This window comes from Pantherophis guttatus, chromosome 4 (genome assembly GCF_059756535.1).
Source record: "Pantherophis guttatus breed Tessera chromosome 4, ASM5975653v1, whole genome shotgun sequence".
NCBI classification, from domain to species: domain Eukaryota; kingdom Metazoa; phylum Chordata; class Lepidosauria; order Squamata; family Colubridae; genus Pantherophis; species Pantherophis guttatus.
This window is the reverse complement of record NC_142066.1, coordinates 17,653,917-17,677,307: the sequence shown is the minus strand read 5'-3', so window position 1 is coordinate 17,677,307 and position 23,391 is coordinate 17,653,917. Positions and strand designations below refer to the sequence as shown.

Here is a 23,391-nt window from a genome sequence, read left to right as displayed (position 1 = left end):
TGTCTTGGCTGCTTTCTTCCACACCACAACTCCAATGAATGTCTCACAAACTGTGTGAGAGAAAAATTCTTCCTTCTAGTGGTTTCCAAGACACAGATTATAAAATTTAAGGATGCTTGTACTGTATATATTGAGAACATGTCATAGGATGGTAGACACTGTCCCTTCCATTAAAATATAGCTTACATGTAAAAATATATTTTCTTTCCCATATTTCATCACTTTACAGATCCTGATGAATGGTTTGTCACCTCCCTTTAGTCTCTGTTTTTTTGTTTTGTAGTTCAATCAATTTGTAAGAAGCATCTCATTCAATAATACTGCAGGAGAAGCACTGTCTTTCAATCAAAATGGAGAACTAGAGGCTGGATTTGATGTCATCAATTGGGTCACATTCCCAAACAAATCCTTCTTGAAAGTCAAAGTTGGTGGAATAGGATCTGTGACTTCCCAAGAGGATATATTAAAAATTGACGAAGAAGCCATCGTTTGGCCAAGCAGGTTCAACCAGGTTTGGATAATCCGGAATGAGGTTATCAATGTTTGACTGAATATACATGACCTGTTCCAGTGATTTTTTTTCTTGCTTTCTCTTGATTGAAATACTAAAAGATATGGCAGGGAATAATACTTGAAATAATGAATTTTAACGGAAGGGTTGTTTAATTGACAATACTCCCACCACATTAAAAAAGAAAAAGAAAAACACATTCAGAAGAGATGCAATAATATAAATATGTAAATAAACCTTTGTGTGTGTATACACACACACACACACACTGACAGACTCACAGTATTGAAAAGTGGAATAATTGAATTCTAACCAAAATAATTCCAAAAATTAGTATAACTCTCTGAATCTATTCCGTAAAACCCTCTGAATTATATAACCCATATTATTATATAATATATATAATCTTAAATCACAGCATGAATCAGCATCTAACACAGGACTTTGAAACTCGCAGCTCATGGGCCAGATGTGTCATGCTCTGGCCATGCCTACACCCAATTCAGTGAAGGGAAAAAAGTCACGATATGTCACGTGACGATGCCATGACAACGCAAATTTGATACCCCTGATCTAATAGATCTTGTTGATGGTGATAGAAGCTAAATAATGTGATTTGTCTTTGTAGTTATTAACCAGAACACTAGAAAATTCCAAGGCCCTAGAAAGTTGAAAAAAACACAAAGAAGACAAGATAAATTACCTGTGTTCCATGGTCAAGGGAGCTATATGGATGTATTTTTATGTCTGTAGAAGATGACCTTGACTCAAGGAGGTTTTTACTTTAGCATCAATAAAAATACACAGTAAAGATTATGTGTGACAGCTCTGTAAATTCCATGGTATTTTCCTCCTCTTGTTTCTTTTCATTGACATCACTCACAAGGCTCCCCCCACAAACCTGATACAAAGTAGGATCTTTGTAGATAATACAAATACTGCACAAACTTGAAAAATTCAAAGCATTCTCTTCTATCCTTTATGAACAGATCCGGCCACTTTCTCTGTGTAATAACTATTGCCCTGTGGGTTATGCTAAGACCAAAATAGAAGGGAGGCCATTTTGCTGTTACGAATGTCTTCACTGTCCAGAAAGGAAGATTTCCAATCTGATAGGTGAGTGACGAAAGATAAGCGATGCAGATTTGGACAATGCATTGATATTAAGTACAGTAGATATTTACTTCTATGCAGTCAAAACTTTCTCACAGTTTATAGATGTAGTGTAAGTGATATTATGAGCTGAATACATATCTTAACACTATTTTGTCATCTAGTGGACAGATCTCTATTTCTTTTCTCTGGGTAGCTCACACAATGGCAGTGGTGGGATGCTGCAACAGTTGATATTCTGTGCAGAGATGAGTTCAACTCTATATTAACAGCTTCAGAAGACCATCAGCATAAAAACCATCTTCAGCAGTTCAAACTGTCGTGTCATTCCATGAAAAAGCTGTGTGTTTTCAGGATGTAGAGAGGATATAATTTTGTGCTTCTACAAACCACAAGTTGCTTTTGGAGATACAATCCTATGCTTTCCACAGCTTTATTTGGCATTTCTATGTTGAATTAAACAATCTGATTGATTGTAAAAAAAAAAAAAGGGGAACAATGGAATTAGAAAGAAATATTTATGGAAAGCTTTCTAATGTGGGTAGAGGAAGAAGGGTAGAGGAGATCTGGAGAACTAGCAAAGTGAGTAACTGCATTTAGAGTGGTAATGAGTGCACTGTTGGAAAACTGAAAGACCAGATTAGGGACATGTTCAATGGAGAATATCTATTTATGGGTCCCTAAGAATAGACACCAGCTTGACTGCACATAATCAATAAGTAATGTTTATGATACAAGGACATGGCAATAAATCAGAGGGAAATAATCCTTATTTCTCAGAGCTCTTTGATAACTTTTTCTGTGGAGGAAAAACAGGGTCATGAACAAGCCTTCCTTTTTCATGCATCCTTTCCCTTTGTATTTGCAATGCCATTGGAAGGATCTACTTCCTACAATGTAGATGGAGCCCTGAAAGAGAACAGCTGGCTTTTCAAACCGCTGTAAACTTTCTTACCATACTTCCAATGCACAACTTGTCTATTTCACACTTAATGAGACAAATAAAGATGCTCTGACTCTTTGATGCATTTATTCATTTCTTCATTACCCACATTTTTATTTCATGTTGCCTCAGTCATGAAAAACAATTTGGTATACTAGTTAAGTTATGGAAGTTGGAGTGGCAAACCTAAGTTCCAGACTTGTCTTGGCAGATCCTGGTGACCTTCTGAGATTTAATAAAATGATCATAGTAAACAATTTGCAAAAAAAAAAAAAAAGAAAAAAAAAGAAAGAAAGAAAGAAAGAAATTTCAAGAAGCTTCATTGATTTCCAAAGTCTGACTTAAAAACAAATATGTTTAAATATTTCAACAATGTTTTCTAATGCTGGTCTTATCATTAAAATCTGTTTTCCAGTTTTACAACTAGTAAAATTTAACCTAAAAGAAAAGCTCATATGTTTATTGTGCCAGCAGTTACAGGGTTCACGAGATCAGACTAAGATAACAAGACTTCAGGTTATCCTCAGAACAGTGCATTCATATTCTTTCATTCTTTAATTTTAGAACAATTATGTTTCTAACCTGATTTTTTTCCTAGATATGGATGACTGTTTTCCATGCCCAGAAGATCAGTATCCAAACAAGGAACAGAATTCATGTCTTCCAAAAACTGTAACATTTCTGACATATGAGGAAACTTTGGGGTCCATTTCGGCCATTTGTTCTCTTTCTTCCTCTTTTATCATAGTGTTGGTGCTGGGTATCTTCATTAAGTACCAAAATACACCCATTGTCAAGGCCAACAACCGAAACCTCACCTACATCCTTCTCATTTCTCTCCTGTTTTCATTTCTTTGTGTTTTACTATTTATTGGCAAACCTCATAAAGTAACCTGTCTCCTTCGACAAAGTGCTTTTGGCGTCATTTTTACTGTGGCTGTATCATGCGTGTTAGCAAAAACAATTGTGGTGATTTTAGCTTTCATGGCCACCCAACCAAAGTCTACAATGAGGAAATGGGTGGGGAAAAGATTAGCCATTTCCATTGTATTTTTCTGCTCTTTCATTCAAGTAGTTCTTTGTACTGTTTGGCTTTTGATTTTTCCTCCATTCCCTGATTTCAACATGCACTTAATGGCAGAAGACATTGTTCTGGAATGTAATGAAAATTCTTTTGTCATGTTCTACTGTGTCTTGGGCTTCATGTTCCTCTTAGCCCTTGTCAGCTTTACTGTAGCTTTCTTTGCCAGGAAATTACCAGACTCTTTTAACGAAGCCAAATTTATCACCTTCAGCATGTTGATTTTCTGCAGTGTTTGGCTCTCCTTTGTTCCTAGTTATCTGACTACAGGGGGAAAACATATGGTGGCTGTGGAGATCTTCTCCATTATAGCATCCAGTGGGGGGCTCCTTGTGTGCATCTTTTTCCCTAAATGCTATATCATCATACTGAGGCCTGAGTTGAATAGCAAGCAACATCTAAGACAAAAAAAATAATTAAACAACTCTATTTCCTGTTTTTAATATAGCAATACAAAAGAAGTAAGGCCCCAGAGTGAAGATATACAACCAATTCCCAATTTATATGCCACCCTGAGTCTTTGGAGAGGGCAGCATATAAATTAAATTAATTAAATTAAATTAATTAAATTTACCTGAGGAACAATAATCATCTTAAGTGAGCCTACTTACTATTTTGGGGGTAAATGTACTGTGTTAAAGCCTATATTTTTCTTAGCTTTAACTTCCTTCTTTTAAGAATGTTTTAAAATTCTTAACAACATTTTTATCAGCCTGTTATATAGTTTTCTTTGTCTGTGAAACAACTTGTTTTTGAAAGAGTTGAAATTAGCCCAGGTCTAATGTCTCAAAAGAGGGATGTGGTGGCTCCGTGGCTATGACACTGAGATTGCCAATCATTTGAATGAACAAACCTTTATTAAACATCTTCAGAAACAATCATCAGAAACATGTGATGCCAAAATTAGGACAAAAACTAGGGGGAAACAAGAGGGAAAACTGAAGAGTAGCAAAGAGATAAAAGGACAGAGGACTTAACATCAACAATTTATGTTGTTATATATTCAAATGAGACGATATAGCTCAGTGGCTAAGACACTGAGCTTGTCAATCGAAAGGTCGACAGTTCATCGGTTCAAATCCCTTATGCCGCATAACGGGTTGAGCTCCCGTTACTTATCCCTGCTTCTGCCATTGGAGAAGCTGGGACAAGTAAGCAGCTCGAAAGCACTTAAAAAATGCAAGTCAAAAAATAGGGACCACATTTGGTGGCAACAGTATTCTGTGCGCCTTTGGTGTTTAGTCAAGCCAGCCACATGACCACGGAGACATCTTCGGACAGCGCTCCCAGCTGAGTTGGTGGCTCTTCGTCTTTGAAATGGAGATGAGCACCGCCCCCTATAGTCGGGAACGACTAGCACATATGTGCGAGGGGAACCTTTACCTTTACCTAATGTCTCAAAGTTATATTTCAGCAAAGGGATTTATCAGATGACCTCCCGTTTTTCAATTAATGAAAAGTGGAAAGGTGTGCTTTTTCTTGGCTTGTGTAAACCTGGAATAGCAGGTGATGATAGGAAATAAGAATTGAATGCATCTTCCCTCGTATGATGCTAAAGAAGCAAAAGATTTCAGGACTTTTCTGTTGTTGTCTTTTAGTATTCTAAGACATTGCCAGAATATTACTGATTATTTAAAAATTAAAATATGAAGAATAAATGGAATACAGAATGAAGACTCCTTTGGCCTTCTGCTGATCAAAAAATGCCAAAACAGTGCTGTATTTTCAAATGACAGGAGAAAACAACTCCCTACAAGAATTTCCTACACCATCTTCATTGCAAACTCTTCCTGAAATTCTCCACCTGTGGAACACCATGCAGACCTCTCTCTTTGACCTGCTTTAATGCCATGCCATCTGCAATGTTGGAAAGGAAATATACAGCTGTTGCAGATCAAACCTGTCTTGGTGTTTTGAAACAACCAGAGATTCCAGCCCATATGTTGTTGTTGTTTTTTATTAAAGAGTTTTACAAAAAGAGAAAAAAAAATTTTTTTACAAGTATTTCCCCATCCCCGTCCCTTCCTTACCCCCCCACCCCCCCGAACTTCCAAGAACAAAATACAGGGTATAACAATTAACAATCATATGCTAAACTAAGCTAATTAACTAAGGATTCCTATCCCTCCCTTCACACTTTAACTCCCCTTTTACTTAACTAAATATACATACTCTTAATTTTTCTATTCATTCATAAGATATTTGATATTTTTTAGTCTGACATTTGTTTTGAATATAATCAATCCATCTTCTCCATTTCGATATATATCTTTCTTGTGAATGATCTTTCGAATATGCTGAAATCTTCGCCATTTCTGCCAGATTCGCTACTTTTAATGTCCATCCTTCAATAGTAGGCAAATCTTCCTTCTTACAATATTGCGCCACCAAAAGTCTAGCTGCAGTTATTAAATTTAAAATCAATTTAGTCTCTATAATCATACAATCTGTAATTATACCCAGCAAAAACTATTGTGGAGTAAACTTTATCTTCTTTTTAAGAATATTTTGGATAATCCACCATATTTTAATCCAAAATGCTTTAACTTTTTTAAAAGTCCACCATATATGATAATAAGTGGCATTATCACAATCACATCTCCAACACTTAGATTGCAAATTTGGATACATACAAGCCAATTTTATAGGATCTAAATGCCAACTATAGAACATTTTATAAAAATTTTCTCTTAAATTTTGTGCTTGCGTAAATTTTACATTTCTAACCCATATTTTTTCCCAAGTTTCCATCATTATTGGTTCCTGAATGTTTTGTGCCCATTTTATCATACAATCCTTAACTAATTCCGTTTCTGAATCTATTTCTATCAATATATTATATAATCTTTTTATATGCATTTGACCTTGGTCTCTAATTTGTTTTACCAAATTTTCCTTGTTTTGCATGATACCAGTTCTCTGATCTTCTTTCCATCTAGCTTGCAACTGACCATACTGAAACCAAGATTGAATTATTCTTTCTTCTTTTAATGCATTTAAAGATTTTAACTGCAATACACCCCCTTCCATTTTAAGAAGCTCTTTATAGGTAATCACCTCTTGCTTTTGTTCTACACTTATATTCTCTATCACATGTCTGGGTATTGCCCATATAGATATCTTATCATTTAACTTATATTGATACTTTTTCCAAACTCGTAACAAGGCATTCCTTAATATATGGCTTTTAAAGGTCTTATCCACCTTTTTATCATATAATAAATAAGCATGCCAGCCATATAACAAATCATATCCTTCAATGTTCAATATTCTTTCTTCTGTTGAATTGATCCAATCACTAATTATTGTTAGGACAGCTGCTTCATAGTATAATCTTAGATTAGGCATTTTAAGACCTCCTCTTTCACGTATATCTTGCATTATTTTTAACTTTATTCTCGGTCTTTTCCCTGCCCAAACAAAATTATTAATGCCCTTCTGCCATTCCCTCAAATTTTCATCTTTCTTGAGTATTGGTATCATTTGAAACAAAAATAGAAACCTAGGTAAAACATTCATTTTTATTGCTGCTATTCTTCCCAACAGAGGTAATTGTAGTTTTCCCCAATTCTCCATCTCTTTCTGTATTTTTTGCCATAACAATTCATAATTATTTTTATATAATTTTACATTTGAGGCTGTAATATATACCCCTAGATATTTAACCTTTTTTACTATTTCAAATCCTGTTAGTCTTTCTAGTTCTTCTTTTTGCTTTACCGTCATGTTTTTAGTTATTATCTTTGTTTTTTGTTTATTTATTTTAAATCCAGACATTTGTCCATATTGGCTAATTATATCCATTAAACCTGTAGCTGATTGTACTGGTTGAGTTAAAGTAACAACCAAGTCATCTGCAAATGCTCTTAATCTATAATCATTATGTCTAATTTTAATTCCCTTTATTTTATTTGACCCTCGTATTTTATTCAATAAAAGTTCCAAAGTTAAAATAAACAATAATGGTGATAAAGGGCATCCCTGTCTTGTTCCTTTTTCAATTTTAAAAGTTTCTGTTAAACCACCATTAATTATTATTTCTGCTGTTTGTCTCTGATATATTGCTCTAATAGATTGTGTAAAGTATTCTCCAAATTGCATCTTTTCTATTATTTTCAATAAAAATTGCCAATATATAAATTTGAAGTAAAATAAAAAAAATAAAATAAAAATTCAAATGCCTTCTCTGCATCCAAAAAGATAAGCGCTGCAGGGACTTGATTGTTCCTTTCCAAATATTCCAATAAATTTACAATTTGTCTTACATTACATTTCATTTGTCTCCCACTTATAAATCCAGATTGGTCATTATGAATCATTTGTTGCATAATTACCATTAACCTATTTGCTAATATTTTAGCAAAAATCTTATAGTCAGTATTTAAAAGCGATATTGGCCTATAATTCTTAGGTTGACTATGGTCTTGATCCTCCTTTGGAATCAATGAAATAAAAGCTGTTCTCCAGGAAGGGGGTACATCTCCTCCGGCTTGAATCTTACAAAATAGTTCCTTAAGCGGTTCTACCATTTCTAACTGCAAATTTTTATAATAAACAGCTGTCAGTCCATCTGTGCCTGGAGCTTTACCCCCCTTTAACTGTTTAATTGCTAAAATAATTTCTTCTGAAGTTATTGGTTGGTTCAGTCCTACCCTTTGCTCTGGTGTAATTACAGGGATATTCTCCTCCTGTAAATAGACTGAATGCGACCACATGTTTGTTGGACCCGTGCCCCTCCTGGTTAGTGCTGGCTTCCCGGGAGGTGACGCGAGGCTGGCTCCAGGGGATTATAAATGCTTCATTGGGCGAGGGTGTCTTTCCCGCCGCCTTGAAAGAGGAAGTGGTGAGACCTCTCCTCAAGAAGCCTTCCCTGGACCCGGCAATATTGGCTAACTATCGTCCAGTCTCCAACCTTCGCTTTGTGGCGAAGGTTGTTGAGAGTGTGGTTGCATGACAGTTTCCCCAGTACCTGGATGAAACGACGTATCTATATCCGTTCCAGTTGGGTTTCAGGCCTCGGTACAGCATGGAAACGGCATTGGTCGCATTGGTGGATGATCTCTGGAGGGCTCGGGACAGAGGTTGTTCCTCTGTCCTGGTCCTATTAGATCTCTCAGCGGCTTTTGATACCATCGACCATGGTATCATGCTGCACCGGTTGGAAGAGTTGGGGGTGGGAGGCACCATATTACGGTGGTTCTCCTCCTTTCTCTCCGGCTGGTTGCAGTCTGTATTGGCAGGGGGGCAGAGGTCGACCCCGAGGCCCCTTATATGTGGGGTGCCACAAGGATCAGTCCTCTCGCCCCTTTTGTTCAACATTTATGTGAAGCTGCTGGGTGGTTTTGGGGTTGGAGTACCATCAGTACGCTGACGACACCCAGCTCTACATCTCCAACCCAGACCACCCCAACGATGCCCTTGAAGTGATGTCCCAGTGCCTGGAGGCCGTACGGATCTCGATGGGGAGAAACAGGCTCAGGCTCAACCCATCCAAGACCGAGTGGCTGTGGTTTCCGACGTCCCGATATAGTCAGCTGGTGCCATCGCTGACTATTGGGGGCGAAGCATTGGCCCCCACGGAAAGGGCTCGCAACTTGGGTGTCCTCCTGGATTCACGATTGTCTTTAGAAGAGCACTTGACGGCCGTGACCAGGAGGATTTTTCATCAGGTTCGCCTGATCCACCACCGGCTCCCGGTGGTCTTCCGAGTGCGCTTCAAGGTTTTGGTTATCACCTTCAGAGCGCTCCATGGCTTAGGACCTGGCTATTTGCGGGACCGCCTGCTACCACCAATAGCCTCCCACCGACCAGTACGCTCCCATAGAGAGGGGCTCCTCCGGGTGCCGTCGGCCAAACAATGTCGACTGGCGGCCCCCAGGGGGAGAGCCTTCTATGTGGGGGCACCTACTATCTGGAACGAGATCCCCCCCCCGAGATACGGAGGATTCCGGATCTGCGTACCTTCCGTCGTGCGCTTAAGACGTTCCTATTCCATCAAGCTGGCCTGACCTAAACTTTTCCTCTTTTTAAATGGGAATTTTAAATTTGGTTTTAAATTATTGGGGTTTTAAAATGGTTCAGCCAAATTTATTTAATTTGTTTTATCTCCATTTTAAATTTTGTATTTATATGTTTTTTTTTATGGCCGTTTACCGCCCTGAGTCCTTCGGGAGTAGGGCGGTATACAAATTTAATAAAATGAAAAAAAAAATAAAAATAATTTTTTTCTTGTTGTTGGTTAGGAGCATATACTCCAATTAAAAGTGTTTTCTTCCCTTCTATTAGGAATTCAATTGCAGTATATCTTCCTTGATCATCTGCCTCAATTAATTTGGCTGTTAAATCTGTCCTTAGGTATATAACTATACCATTTTTCTTCTCTGAAGCAGATGCAACAAAATGTGTCCCCAATCTTGAATTTATCAAATATTTTTGATCTGTCACTCTAATATGTGTTTCTTGTAGGCAAATTCCATCATTTTTAAACTGTTTCAAATAATGAAATATTTCTTTTTCTTTTGTGGTGAATTTAAACCATTGACATTCCAAGTCAAAAATTTAGTTACCATTCTTGGCACCTTGAAGCTTTAAGAGCGCCAGCTGAAGATCCTCCTGCACCTTTCTCTTCGGCCTTGCTCCTCCCACTGCTTCGGTTTTTGTAGCTTCTTGAGCTTTCATTTGGGTTTGCTGTATCTTTAAATCTTGTTCTTTTCGCTTTGCTGCAGTGCGAGTCTGCCTTTGATCATTTGGTTCTTCTCTTTTTTCTGCTACTTCCAAAGCTTGATCAGTACCAAAACATTGCAATAAATCTTCTTCAATAAGCGAGATCTCTCCTGCAGCTTGTGGCTGTTTACTTTCCTTCTGTCCCTGTATTGCCAGCTCTTCTTTTTTTCTCCTCATTTCCTGAGATGGTGGGCATCCAGCCTTTAATACATTAGTATAAAAATCTCTTACCTTCCAAATTGTGTTAAGACGATACCTTTCTCCCATATAATTCACCACCAGTCCAGCTGGAACATCCCATCTAAACTGAATCTATCGATTTCTAAGTTCATCCACCAAAAAAGCAAACTCCTTTCTGCTTCCCAACATTTTTAGGGGAATTTCTTTCAGCACTAAAACCTCTTGTCCTGCAATTTGAAGTTTATTTTTATAGAAAGCTTGTAAAATTTCATTTCGGGTCCTCCTCATTGTAAAGTAAATCACAATATCTCTTGGCAGTTGATTCTGTCTGGCAAACCAGGAATTAACACGATATATTTTGTCAATTTGCAATGAGAGATCTGCTTGTTGCTCCCCAGTTATGTTTGCAAAAGCCTCTGCAAAGATCTCTCTCAAGTTCTCTCGATTGTGTTCTCTCAGACCTCTTACTCTCAGGGCAAATTCCATTGCTCTATATTGTAGCATCACCACTTCATTGTCTGCCCTATCCACCTTGGTCTGAACTTCATCCATTTTATTTTCCAAATTCAGATTAGACTGATTAATTTCTTCTACTCTTTCATCCAACAATTCAATGTGTTTTGCCAGACCCTGAAATGCCATTACTATATCTTCTCTTATTTCCTTATTCCGAATTTGTATGACTTCTTTAATTTCAGTCCAAACTGTAGTCTTTCCACTTTAAATCTGTCTTTCTTTGGTGTAGAATCCAGTAATCTTAAACAGCCTTAGAAGCACTAACGATGTTAACTATCACTTTCACTATAACTTTCACTTTCACGCCCTTACAGTTCATGCACCATTTTTGCCCATATGTTGTTTTGATGTCCTCTCTATTATAACCTTTATTACTACATTTTCTGACAGAAATTCCATACAAATATATATGATTTCTTATTGAAAGAATAAACACATTAAGAACATGATGTTACAATGGGAGGAATTAAAATTGTCACTATTGGGGAGATATTGCTGCAAAATGAATAGCTACTGGAATGAAGATGGGAAGCCACATTTTAAATGTTTATTTTCATTTTTTTTTCATATATATATATTTTACATAGCATTCTTTTCCATTTTAAGAATGTGCCTGATTTCCACTAAGAAGGCTGGAATTTATTTGAAAGATAGGAAATCACAATGGATAGTCTACAATGAGTGATGGTGGGGGTAGATGTGAAGAGCTTGGATTCAATGGGGTTTGTCCTAGGGATGAGCAAAACAACAGAGAGGTGTGGTGTTTTTTCTTCTTGTTGTGTTCTTGTTTTGTGGAAAGGAAGTGGCTCCTGAAATCAGTCTTTGATCACTGTATGAAATCAGGAGGTGATCATTGTATATGAACTTTGCAAAATCAATAAGTCAAACTATTAAAAAACAAATTATGTAAACCCAGTTTCAAGGAACAATACCATGGGGTCAGTTATGGAGATAGCACAAATGATATCACTTTGCTGGGACGTTATTAATCCATCCATCCATCCATCCATCCATGCATTCACGTGTAGCATTTATTTTATATGGTCTTCACAGGAACACCCCCTTCAATGTTATAAATACAATATTGCAAATAACTTGGATTTTCATGCCTGCATTAATTTATCTTTTTCATCCTTGCTGCTTTGAGCTTGCTGTCAAATCCCATTATTGCTTGGTGTCAAGTAGAGATTTTTTTTTTGAGACATGACAAACTAACTGTTCCTTCTTGTTCAAGGTCCCTCAGGGCCTGGGTGTTGGTGGTTATCTCAAAAGTAATAACCAGTATAAGCATGAAGACATGGAAAAACCTATAATTAGAAAATAGGGAGAAACCTAAATAGATCAAAATCTGTTAATACCTTCCCCTTGAACATCCCCATCTGCAATTCCAGTTAGCCATTACTTGACCACACATGGTTTTTATCTCAAACTCTGAGTTTTCCAATTTCTCTATATAAACAGAAACAAAACACAACAACAAATACAGAAACATACAGCAAGTCTTTCTTTTGGACATAAGTTAAGAATCTAGAAGGACAAGAAAAGGTGGAGAAAGGTGATATGCATTCAAAAATGATTTGTTTTCTTCTATGTATTATGTCCATAACATTCCTAACAATGCTTTGTCCACAAGGAATGGGTCACCTTTCTCATAGTAAATGCAGCACTACAAATCCTCTTCCTATTCTCCACAAGCAATACCAGTCAGGGGACATCCACTTTGCTAGCATCATTTCTCAGATCTTTCTGTTTTATGTGATGATGGACTTTAAGACACCTCCTTCTAGCAACCTCTTTGAGGAAAGTATGTAAGTATTGAGTTATGGCCAGAGAGATATATGACAAATAGATCGGAAGATGAATGAGTGAAATGGGTGACTAAAAGTGCATTATTTGAATTGTGTTATGCTTGTAATATACTTACATATATGCTGATGTTTTGCATTAAATTCATGTAAGTATTCAGTTATGGCGAGAGAGAGAGACAGATGTAAAATAGACTTGAAGGTAAGTGAGTGAAAGGGCATTTTATGAATTGTATTATGCATATGATATAGTTACATGTGTGCTGATAGTTTGCATCAAATTCACTATGTAGTCTTGAGTCATCTGTAGAGGATGAAATAATTGCTGGTTATATGTCTTATATCTGTATATTTAAAGTGTCCCTGCATATGCAAAATGATTGATTGACGTTGATACCAAGCAAAGAATGTTAGAGAATGGATGTGTATTTCTGTCCAGTTAAGTCATTCCTCCCACCCACCTATATTTAACCAAAATTAGGTTTGGTCTGTGGAACCCATGTTCATTTCTTTGGAGATAATGTACAATATACTTTATTTAATTATATTTTTAAATGTTCATATTTATGCAAATGGTGCTGCTTCTTTCACAATGACAAAGCTGCATGGGGTGTGTTGAGATCCAAGGTTCCTTCCCTGGTAACTTCTTTTGATGAGCATCCTAACCTAATCTCACAAGTAGAACTGTCCTAGTCTTGCCATGTAAGTATTTCCAGAGAAAAGATGGAATTGAAGAACATGTGGAAAAAGAACTCCATTATAGATTCCATCAGGAACACTCATTTTAAAAAATGCCCAAGAAATTGATGTTCACTGTTGCTTCCTGGGTCAATAGTGAAAGCATCACTGACATGTTAATAATACTGTCCTAGAATAAAAAAATTGAGAAACCTGGCCAAAGAGGTAAATCTGATTCCCACTTATATATTTCAAAAAAAGTGCTTTGATTATTTTATTAGCTTAAATAAGTGCAATGAATGAAACTTATTGCTTCTTACATATATAGACTGGATCAACTCCTTATATTACAGTATATTTGAAAGGAGAGGCAAAATAGATATCATATTCTGCAAGAAATGAGTTACAGCAGATCGTGTTCCTCTCTCTTCAGGGTCATAACACAGATTTACCAACATATCCTGGCTTTAGTATTTGCTGTTAAGGAAATCAATAGTAATCCCCATATTTTACCCAATGTTACCTTGGGCTTTCAAATCTACAACAGCCATTTTACTTCAAAATGGATGTACCATGCCTCAATGGAACTCCTTTCCTCTAAAGGCAGATTAATCCCTAATTACAACTGTGACATTCAGAAATATCCAGTAGCAATAATCGGCGGACCTGACACTGAGGTATGTCTTCACGTGGTCACCATTCTGCATATCTACAAGTTTCCTCAGGTAACTATATATGTGGTGGTGAATGGATGCAATCCAGTTAAATTTCTCATTTCATTTAGATAAGACTTGATTTCTGGCATAAAGTAAACACTGACTGAAATCAAGAGGAACACAACAAAATTATATTAAAATACCAGTCTGGCTCTCCACCTAAGAAGCATTGATACACCCAAATCTTATAAATATGGGAAAAATTGTTACATATAAAGGTAAAGGTTCCCCTTGCACATATGTGCTAGTCGTTCTTGACTCTAGTAGGCAGTGCTCATCTCCATTTCAAAGCCAAAGAGCCAGCACTGTCCGAAGACATCTACGTGATCATGTGGCAGGCATTACTAAATGCCAAAGGGGCACGGAACACTGTTACCTTCCAACCAAAGATGGTCCCTATTTTTCTACTTGCATTTTTTATGTGCTTTCTAACTGTTACGTTGGCAGAAGCTGGGACAAGTAATGGGAGCTTACCCCATTACATGGCACTAGGGATTCGAACCGCTGAACTACCGACCTTTTGATCGACGAGCTCAGCATCTTAGCCACTGAGCCACCGTGTTCCTATATATATACAGTACATATGTTACATATAAGGATATACTAAACAAGAAGGGCGAATTGAAAACAAGACTAGAATTAAAAGAACAAGGAGTGGAACTGGAGTGGTGGTCATACATGCAAATACAATCACGCTACATGAAGGATGTGAAAATATGGAGTATTTATAGAGAATTAATGATATTAGATAAACTATTATTGATGACAAACTGATAAAGACAACATATAAATATTTACTAGAGTATAAAATGGAGGAAGAACAAGTTAAAGAGACAATGGTTGTATGGGCTACAATTTTTGGATATAACATTTGGATAATTGGCAAAAACTTTGAGAAAGGAACTGGAAACTGACATTGGCCACATCATATAAAGAGAATCATTATAAAATGATCTACAGGTGGCATCTCCCCCTGGCAAGATTGGCTAAAATGTTTAGCAACACATCCCTGAAATGTTGGAAATGTAAACAATCACCAGGTATATATTATCACAGGTGGTAGACGTATAAAAAAGCAAGTAAATTTTGGTTACAAATTTAGAAAGATTTGTAGAAAGAATGATTGTACAACATATAGAATTCAAACCAGAACTATTTCTATTAGGCATTATAAGAGATGGCTATAGTAAAGGGTCAATATACCTAATACTATACATCCTGATGGCAGGGAAAATGGTATATGCTCAGCAATGGAAAAGTGAAAACACCCCTTCAGAAAAGGAGATAACAATGAAGATATTAATATGCGCAGAAATTGATACATTAACATTAGAATTAGAAACCAAAGGAAATATTATGACACATGGAACAAATTTTATCAATGGCTGGAAACACAATGTGGGAGTCTGAACACGAAACAATTACGTTAAGTAGACCAAGAATGAGAAAATATATACGCACCAGAATGAATAAGTGGGTCAAAAATAATTGTACAAAACTACCACTGTGTAAGTAGTAAATATGTTATTTGTCTTTCACCTTGTTTTTTATGGCAGATGAATCATCAGGATGGTCACACTGTGTTCAATATGTAAAAAATAAAAAAATAAATTAAAAAAAATCCAGGGAGAAAAAAAAAGAGGAACACTTTTCTTTCAACTTTATTTTGAAATCAAAGAAACATATGTTAACAGTCACTCTTTCTTCAATTGCATGGTTATGAGGATGGAGAACCATATTCAAATTAAATGGACTAGAAAATTCCTGTTGCACCAAATATTACTTGTTGAATTCAAAAAACATTCTTAATAAATAAACTCCTATTCTGAGTTTAAAATAATAGATTGCACTAAATGTCCTAATTTATACAGGAAAGGAAGCCACAAAGTAATTAAAGGAAGATTAAGACAAACAAAGATTGATAGATTCTGCACAACTAGTCTTAAATTTTTATTCTTGAAAGTGTTGGAGGAACACAACTGCCAAATCTAAAACAATTAAGATGCAATGGAGGTAAAGTTTTGTTTTGTGTACTATAGTGAGAAAAAAAAATCTATTGAAACACTTGTAAAAAATTAATATTGTATAGTTTTCTTTCTTAATTCTTCAGTTTTTTTCTATAGTTGATGTATGGCTCTGCTCCTGTGACAAACAAGGACAAACAAGCTGGTTTCTATCACCAAATGTTTCCAAATACAGACCTTCAGTATAAGGGAATTCTTCAACTACTGCAGCATTTTAAATGGACATGGATTGGGGTCGTATCTGTGAATAATGAGAATGGGGAAAAATTTGTACAAAATGTGATACCCATATTTGCCCAAAATGGGATCTGCTTTGACTTCATTGAAAGATTCCCATTTGTTTCTTATTCTACTGACATTATTGATACAGTGAAAGAAGGGATGCAAATACACAGCATTGTCATGAACAGCACCGTCAATGCAGTTTTAATTCAAGGTGAAATTGATATAATGATAATTTTGAGAATGTTTCACTCTATGTCCAAATTTGAAGAGATAGCATTACAACTAAAGAGTAAAATCTGGATTATGACAGCTCAGATGGATTTCACGTCTCTTCCCTTCCAGAGATGGGAAGATCTAGATTTTCTCCATGGGGCTCTATCCTTTGCGGTTCATTCAAAAGAAGTCCTAGGGTTTCGGGAATTTCTTCAGATGATAAAACCAAACTTCAAACAAGAAGATGATTTTATTAGGGTTTTCTGGGAAGAGGCATTTGGATGTGTGTTCTCAGGCACCTTAGTTGATGAGAAGACCAACTCCAGGATGGACAGTCAACCGATTTGCACTGGTGATGAGAAGATAGAGACCCTCCCTGTATCTGTTTTTGAAACAGACATGACTGGCCACAGCTATAGCATCTACAATGCAGTCTATATTTTGGCACAAGCATTACATGTTGCTTATTCAACAACCTTCAAAAATAGAGCAAGAATAAGCAAAGTAGGACTTATTGAACTTCTCAAACTTCATCCATGGAAGGTAATGTCTCAAGTCATAGGGCTTTCTTCTCTCCATTTTCTTCATATATCACAGACACACAAATATGTACATTTGTCTCTACATCCTACAATGGCCATATTAAATATCTACTTCAATATCATTTTGCTTTGGTTACAGTTTATTTTCTCCCCAATAAGATAAGATTCCAAAAAAACAGATGGGGTCAGGAAAAAAGCAAAATGCCTTTCCATGAACACACAAGGATTCATACTGAATACCTTTAGATATATTCCTTTCTGCTTTGCATTTATGTTAATATCTCTTAGACAAACAAAAACCATATTTGAGTATTGCTACGCATTAAATACCCTGATTTTTTTTTTACTGTTTCTATTTCTTTTTTATATGTTTCAGGATGTTTTCTAACTGAATTTAATTATTAGATGATATTTTCTTCAATATTATACCTAAAAGCATTTAAATATTATTATTATCTCCTTTTTAACTTAGTTATGAGACTAGTGGGAATTTCCTGAATTGGTTGAATGACAGCATGCAAATACAATATAATCAATCAATTAAATTTCTTTCTTCTGTGTTTGGCTGTAACATTTAATTAATTGTAGAATCCCTGGTTTACACATTTGTTTTACTCTTTCAGCTAAAAGGTTTTCCAACAACATACTTCTAAAGAAAATCAATACTCGTTCTGAATTTCTCCTGAACATCTGAATTTAGAATAGAATAGACATGAACGTATTGTATAAATTGCTTTACTAGGCTAATCAAGGAGAGAAGCAGCTTAGAACTAAGGAGAAATTTCCTGACAGTTAGAACAATTAATCAGCAGAACAACTTGCCTCCAGAAGTTGTAAATGCTCTAACACTGGACGTTTTTAAGAAGAGATTAGATAACCATTTGTCTGAAGTGGTGTAGGGTTTCCTGCCTAAGCTGGGGGTTGGACTAGAAAACCTCCAAGGTCCTTTCCAACTCTGTTATTCTATTCTATTCTATTCTATTCTATTCTATTCTATTCTATTCTATTCTATTCTATTCTATTCCATTCCATTCCATTCCATTCCATTCCATTCCATTCCATTCCATTCCATTTGTCTTGGCTGCTTTCTTCCACTCCAATCAAAGTCTCACAAAAAACCCTTCCTTCTAGTGTTTTCCAAGACTCAGATTATAAGATTTAAGGATGCTTGTACTGTATATATTGAGAACTTGTCATAGGATGGTAGACACTGTTTGTCCCTTCCATTAAAATATAGCTTACATATAAAAATATATTTTCTTTCCCATATTTCAGCACTTTACAGATCCTGATGAAAGGTTTGTCACCTCCCTTTAGTCTCTGTTTTTTGTTTTGTAGTTCAATCAAATTGTAAGAAGCATCTCATTCAATAATACTGCAGGAGAAGCACTGTCTTTCAATCAAAATGGAGAACTAGAGGCTGGATTTGATGTCATCAATTGGGTCACATTCCCAAACAAATCCTTCTTGAAAGTCAAAGTTGGTGGAATAGGATCTGTGACTTCCCAAGAGGATATATTAAAAATTGATGAAGAAGCCATCATTTGGCCAAGAAGGTTCAACCAGGTTTGGATAATCCAGAATGAGGGGTGAACTGTGGGATAGTTCCAGTATTTCTCTTCTCTGAAATACTAAAAGATATGGAAGGGAATATTTGAAATTATTAATTTTAGGGGGTGGGACAAATTGACAAAACTCTCAAAAACGTAAAAAAAAAACCTTAAGAATTTATGTAATAATGCAAACGTGTAAACAAATGTTTTACACACACACACACACAAACACACACACACACACACACACACACACAGAGAGAGAGAGAGAGAGAGAGAGAGAGAGAGAGAGAGAGAGAGAGAGAGAGTTGAAAAGTGGAACAATTGACTTGTAACCAAAATATTTCCCAAATTTAGTATAACTATCTGAATCTATTCCATAAAATCTTCTGAATTATATAACCCATATCATTATATAATATACACAAACACACACATATATAATCTTAAATCACAGCAGTAATCAGCATCTAACAGACTTAGTTAATGGTAATAAAATCTAAATGATGTGATTTATCTTGCTTGTTATTAACCAGAATACTAGAAAATTGCAAGGCCCTAGAAAGTTGAGGGGGAAAAAACACAAAGAAGACAAGGTAAATTGCCTTTGTTCAATGGTCAAGAGAGCTATATGGATGTATTTTTATGTCTGTAGAAGATGACCTTGACTCAAGGATGTTTTTACCTAGCATCAATAAAAATACACAGTAAAGATTATGTATGGGAACTCTGTAAATGCCATGGTATTTTCCTCCCCTTGTTTCTTTGCATTGACATCACTCACAAGGCTTCTCCCCAAACCTGATACAAAGTGGGAGCTTTGTAGATAATACAAATACTGCACAATGGAGTGGAAAATGCAAAGCATTCTCTTCTATCCTTTATTAACAGATCCGACCACTTTCTCTATGTAATCACTATTGCTCTTTGGGTTATGCTAAGACCAAAATAGAAGGGAAGCCATTTTGTTGTTACGATTGTCTTCACTGTCCAGAAGGGAAGATTTCCAATCTGATAGGTAAGTGACGAAAGATAAGTGATGCACATTTGAACAATGTATTGTTATAAAGTACAAGGGATATTTACTTCTATACAGCCAAAACTTTCTCACAGTTTATAGATGTAGTGTTAAGTGTATATTATGATATGAATACACTCAGTGGTGGGCTCCAAATTTTTTAAAAACTGGTTCTCTGCCCTAATAAGTGGCCGGTGGGCATGGCTGGTGGGGGGTCATAGGAGTAAGTGGGCATGGCCAACTCACTTGTGTGGGTGATACCTGTGTGGGACAATCAGGGATGGGGAGGGTCTCCAGGGGTCTCCAGGGGGGGAGGAAAGAAAGATCCAACCTGTGTGTGTGTGTCTGTGTGTCTGTGCACATGCATGTGTGTGTGTGTGTGAGAGAGAGAGACTGCGTCAAGTTAGACTGGGAAAGCTGGCTGCGAGAGAAGATGGGTAAGCTGGATCCAGACATTTCCCGGATCCCCTCATCTCCTCAAACTCAGAGGTGGGTTTCACATAATTTGACCACCATTTCAGTGCACAACAAAAATGTCAACGTGTATGTGCCTTCCACACATGCGCCCGGCCTTCTGTGCATTTGTTTGCTCGCCTTCTGCTTACATGCATGCACGCAGCTTAGAAAACATGGCTAAATAGGATGGCATAGTGCTGGGGCAGGTGGGCAGGCCCACCTGCAAGTTGCCACTACCGGTTCGCCTGAACCAGTCTGAATCAGCTGAATACCACCAATACTCTCTGCTAGCCCCATTCTTCACATGGGATTGCCCAGCAGCAGAGACAGAGAGAGAGAAGAGGGGAGCGGCAGCCACTAGCATTGAGGGGAGAGTGCCACACAGAAACTGAAGCACACAGAAATGCCGCCCCCTTCTCCCTCTCCGTCTCTGTTGCTGGGTGATCCCGTGCAAAGAAGGGGGCTAGTACGGGAGGGAAGAGTCTGAGGTTGCTGCTTCTGGGACGAGGGGACCTGGGACATGTCTGGGTTTGGCTCACCTGGCTTCTCTTCATCTCGCAACCAGCTTTTTGGGCCATTTCATGGACCATTTTCAGGCAGTTTCTTGGGCCATTCCATTTTCAGGCCATTTTTTGTGCCAATTTTGGCCAGGAAAATGGCCCAAAAATGGCCTGAAAACAGTCCAAAAAATGGGCACAGCGGGGCCAGCCAATGGTCCGATTTGCCAGTTCTCTGAACCACACAGAATCGGAACAACCGATTCTGGAGAACCGATTTGAACTGGCAGAGGAGAACTGCAGAACTAGTAGTAAAGTGAATAGCTACATTTAGAGTGGTGATGAGTGCACTGATGGAAGACAAAAAGGCCAGATTAGGTACATGTTCCATGGAGAATGTCTATTTATGGATCCCTAAGGGTTGATACCAGGTTGACTGCACATAATCAATAATTAATGTCACTTCATTGTACAAGGACAATGCAATAAATCAGAGGGAATCCTTATTTCTCAGATATAGTTGATAACTTTTTCTGTGGGAGGAAAAACATTGTTATAAATAAGCCTTTGTTTTTCATGCATCTTTCCTCTTTGTATTTGCAATTGCCATTGGAAGGATCTACTTCCTACAATGTAGGTGGAGCCTCAAAGAAAAAAAGGTGGCTCTTCAGTCTGCTGTAAACTTTCTTACCATACTTACACTGCACAACTAGTCTATTTCATACTTAATGACACTCTGACTCTTACATCCATTTATTTTCTTCATAGTGTCATCACCCACATTTTTTACTTCATGTCATCTCAGTCATGAAAAACAATTTGCTATAGTAGTTAAGTAATGGAAGATGGAGTGGAAAACCTAAGTTCCAGACTTGTCTTGGCAGATCCAGGTGATCTTTCAGTGGTCAATCCTTCTGAGATTTAATAAAATGGTCATAGTAAACAATTCACAAAAAAATAAAATAAAAAAAAATCAAGAAGCTTCATTGATTTCTAAAGTCTGACTTAAAAACAAATATGTGTAAATACTTCAATAATGTTTTCTAATCCTGGTCTTATAGTTAGAATCAGTTTTCCAGTTTTTACTCCTAATAAAATTTAACTTAAAAGAAAAGTTCATATGCTTATTGTGCCAGCAGTTACAGGGCTGAAGAGCTCAGACTGAGATAACAAAACTTCATGGTATCCTCAGAGCAGTGCATTCATATCCTTTCAGTTTAATTTTAGAACAATTATGTTTCTAACCTGATTTTTTTCCTAGATATGGACGACTGTTTTCCATGTCCACAAGATCATTATCCAAACAAGGAACAGAATTCATGTCTTCCAAAAACTGTAACATCCCTGACATATGAGGAAACTTTGGGGTCCATCTTGGCCATTTTTTCTCTTTCTTCCTCTTTTATCACAGTGTTGGTTCTGGGTATCTTCATTAAGTACCAGGATACCCCCATCGTCAAGGCCAACAACCGAAACCTCACCTACATCCTTCTCATTTCTCTACTGTTTTCGTTCCTTTGTGCTTTACTATTTATTGGCAAACCTCATAAAGTGACCTGTCTCCTTCGACAAAGTGCTTTTGGTGTCATTTTTACTGTAGCTGTATCCTGTGTGTTAGCAAAAACAATTGTGGTGATTTTAGCTTTCATGGCCACACAACCAAAGTCTACAATGAGGAAATGGGTGTGGAAAAGACTGGCTATTTCCATTGTATTTTTCTGCTCTTTCATTCAAGTAGTTCTTTGTACTGTCTGGCTGTTGACTTTTCCTCCATTCCCTGATTTCAACATGCACTTAATGGCAGAAGAAATTATTCTGGAATGTAATGAAAACTCCTTTGTCATGTTCTACTGTGTCTTGGGCTTCATGTTCCTCTTAGCCCTTGTCAGCTTTACTGTAGCTTTCTTTGCCAGGAAATTACCAGATTCTTTTAACGAAGCCAAATTTATCACCTTCAGCATATTGATTTTCTGCAGTGTTTGGCTCTCCTTTGTTCCTAGTTATCTGACTACAGGGGGCAAACATATGGTGGCTGTGGAGATCTTCTCCATTATAACATCCAGTGGGGGGCTCCTTGTGTGCATCTTTTTCCCTAAATGTTATATCATCACACTGAGGCCTGAATTGAATAGCAAGCAACATCTAAGGCAAAGAAATAATTGAACAACTCTATTTCATGTTTTTAATTTAGCATACAAAAGCAATAAGGCCCCAGAGTGAAGATATACAAACCTTTCCCATTTTTACCTGAGGAACAATAATCATCTTAAAGGAGCCTACTTACTATTTTGGGGGATAAATGTATTGTCTTAAAACCTATATTTTCCTTAGCGTTAACTTTCTTTTTTAAAGAATGCTTTAAAATTCTTAACAACACTTTAATCAGCATTTTATATGTGAAACAACTTGAAAGGGTTGGTATTAGCATAATATCTCAAAGTTCGGCAACGGGATTTATCAGATGTCCTTCTGTTTTTCAATTAATGAACGTGGTCTTGATCTTGGCTTGTGTCAACCTGGAATAGCAGGTGATGATAGGAAATATGTATTGAAGGCATCTTCCCACGCATGATGCTAAAGAAGCAAATGATTTCAGG

General features: G+C 36.9%; 2 protein-coding genes and 1 pseudogene across 2 annotated transcripts; 2 read left to right on the top strand and 1 right to left on the bottom strand.

Annotated features, from left to right (window-relative positions):
* Positions 1-1,537: 1,537 nt before the first annotated feature.
* Positions 1,538-4,349, top strand: LOC148113808 (vomeronasal type-2 receptor 26-like). The gene is made up of 2 exons (XM_087894448.1): positions 1,538-1,627; positions 3,166-4,349. The coding sequence occupies exon 2, from the start codon at positions 3,168-3,170 to the stop codon at positions 4,062-4,064; it is 897 nt and encodes a 298-aa protein (XP_087750574.1). The 5' UTR covers positions 1,538-1,627; positions 3,166-3,167; the 3' UTR covers positions 4,065-4,349.
* A 5,857-nt stretch (positions 4,350-10,206) lies between these two features.
* Positions 10,207-11,393, bottom strand: LOC148113807 (uncharacterized; annotated as a pseudogene).
* Positions 11,394-13,948: 2,555 nt separating this feature from the next.
* LOC132710515 (vomeronasal type-2 receptor 26-like) lies at positions 13,949-22,957 on the top strand. Its single transcript, XM_087893404.1, has 5 exons — positions 13,949-14,275; positions 16,390-17,271; positions 18,609-18,836; positions 19,715-19,841; positions 22,056-22,957. Exons 1-5 carry the CDS (start codon positions 13,949-13,951, stop codon positions 22,955-22,957), a joined length of 2,466 nt encoding a protein of 821 aa, XP_087749530.1.
* The last annotated feature ends 434 nt before the right edge of the window (positions 22,958-23,391 follow it).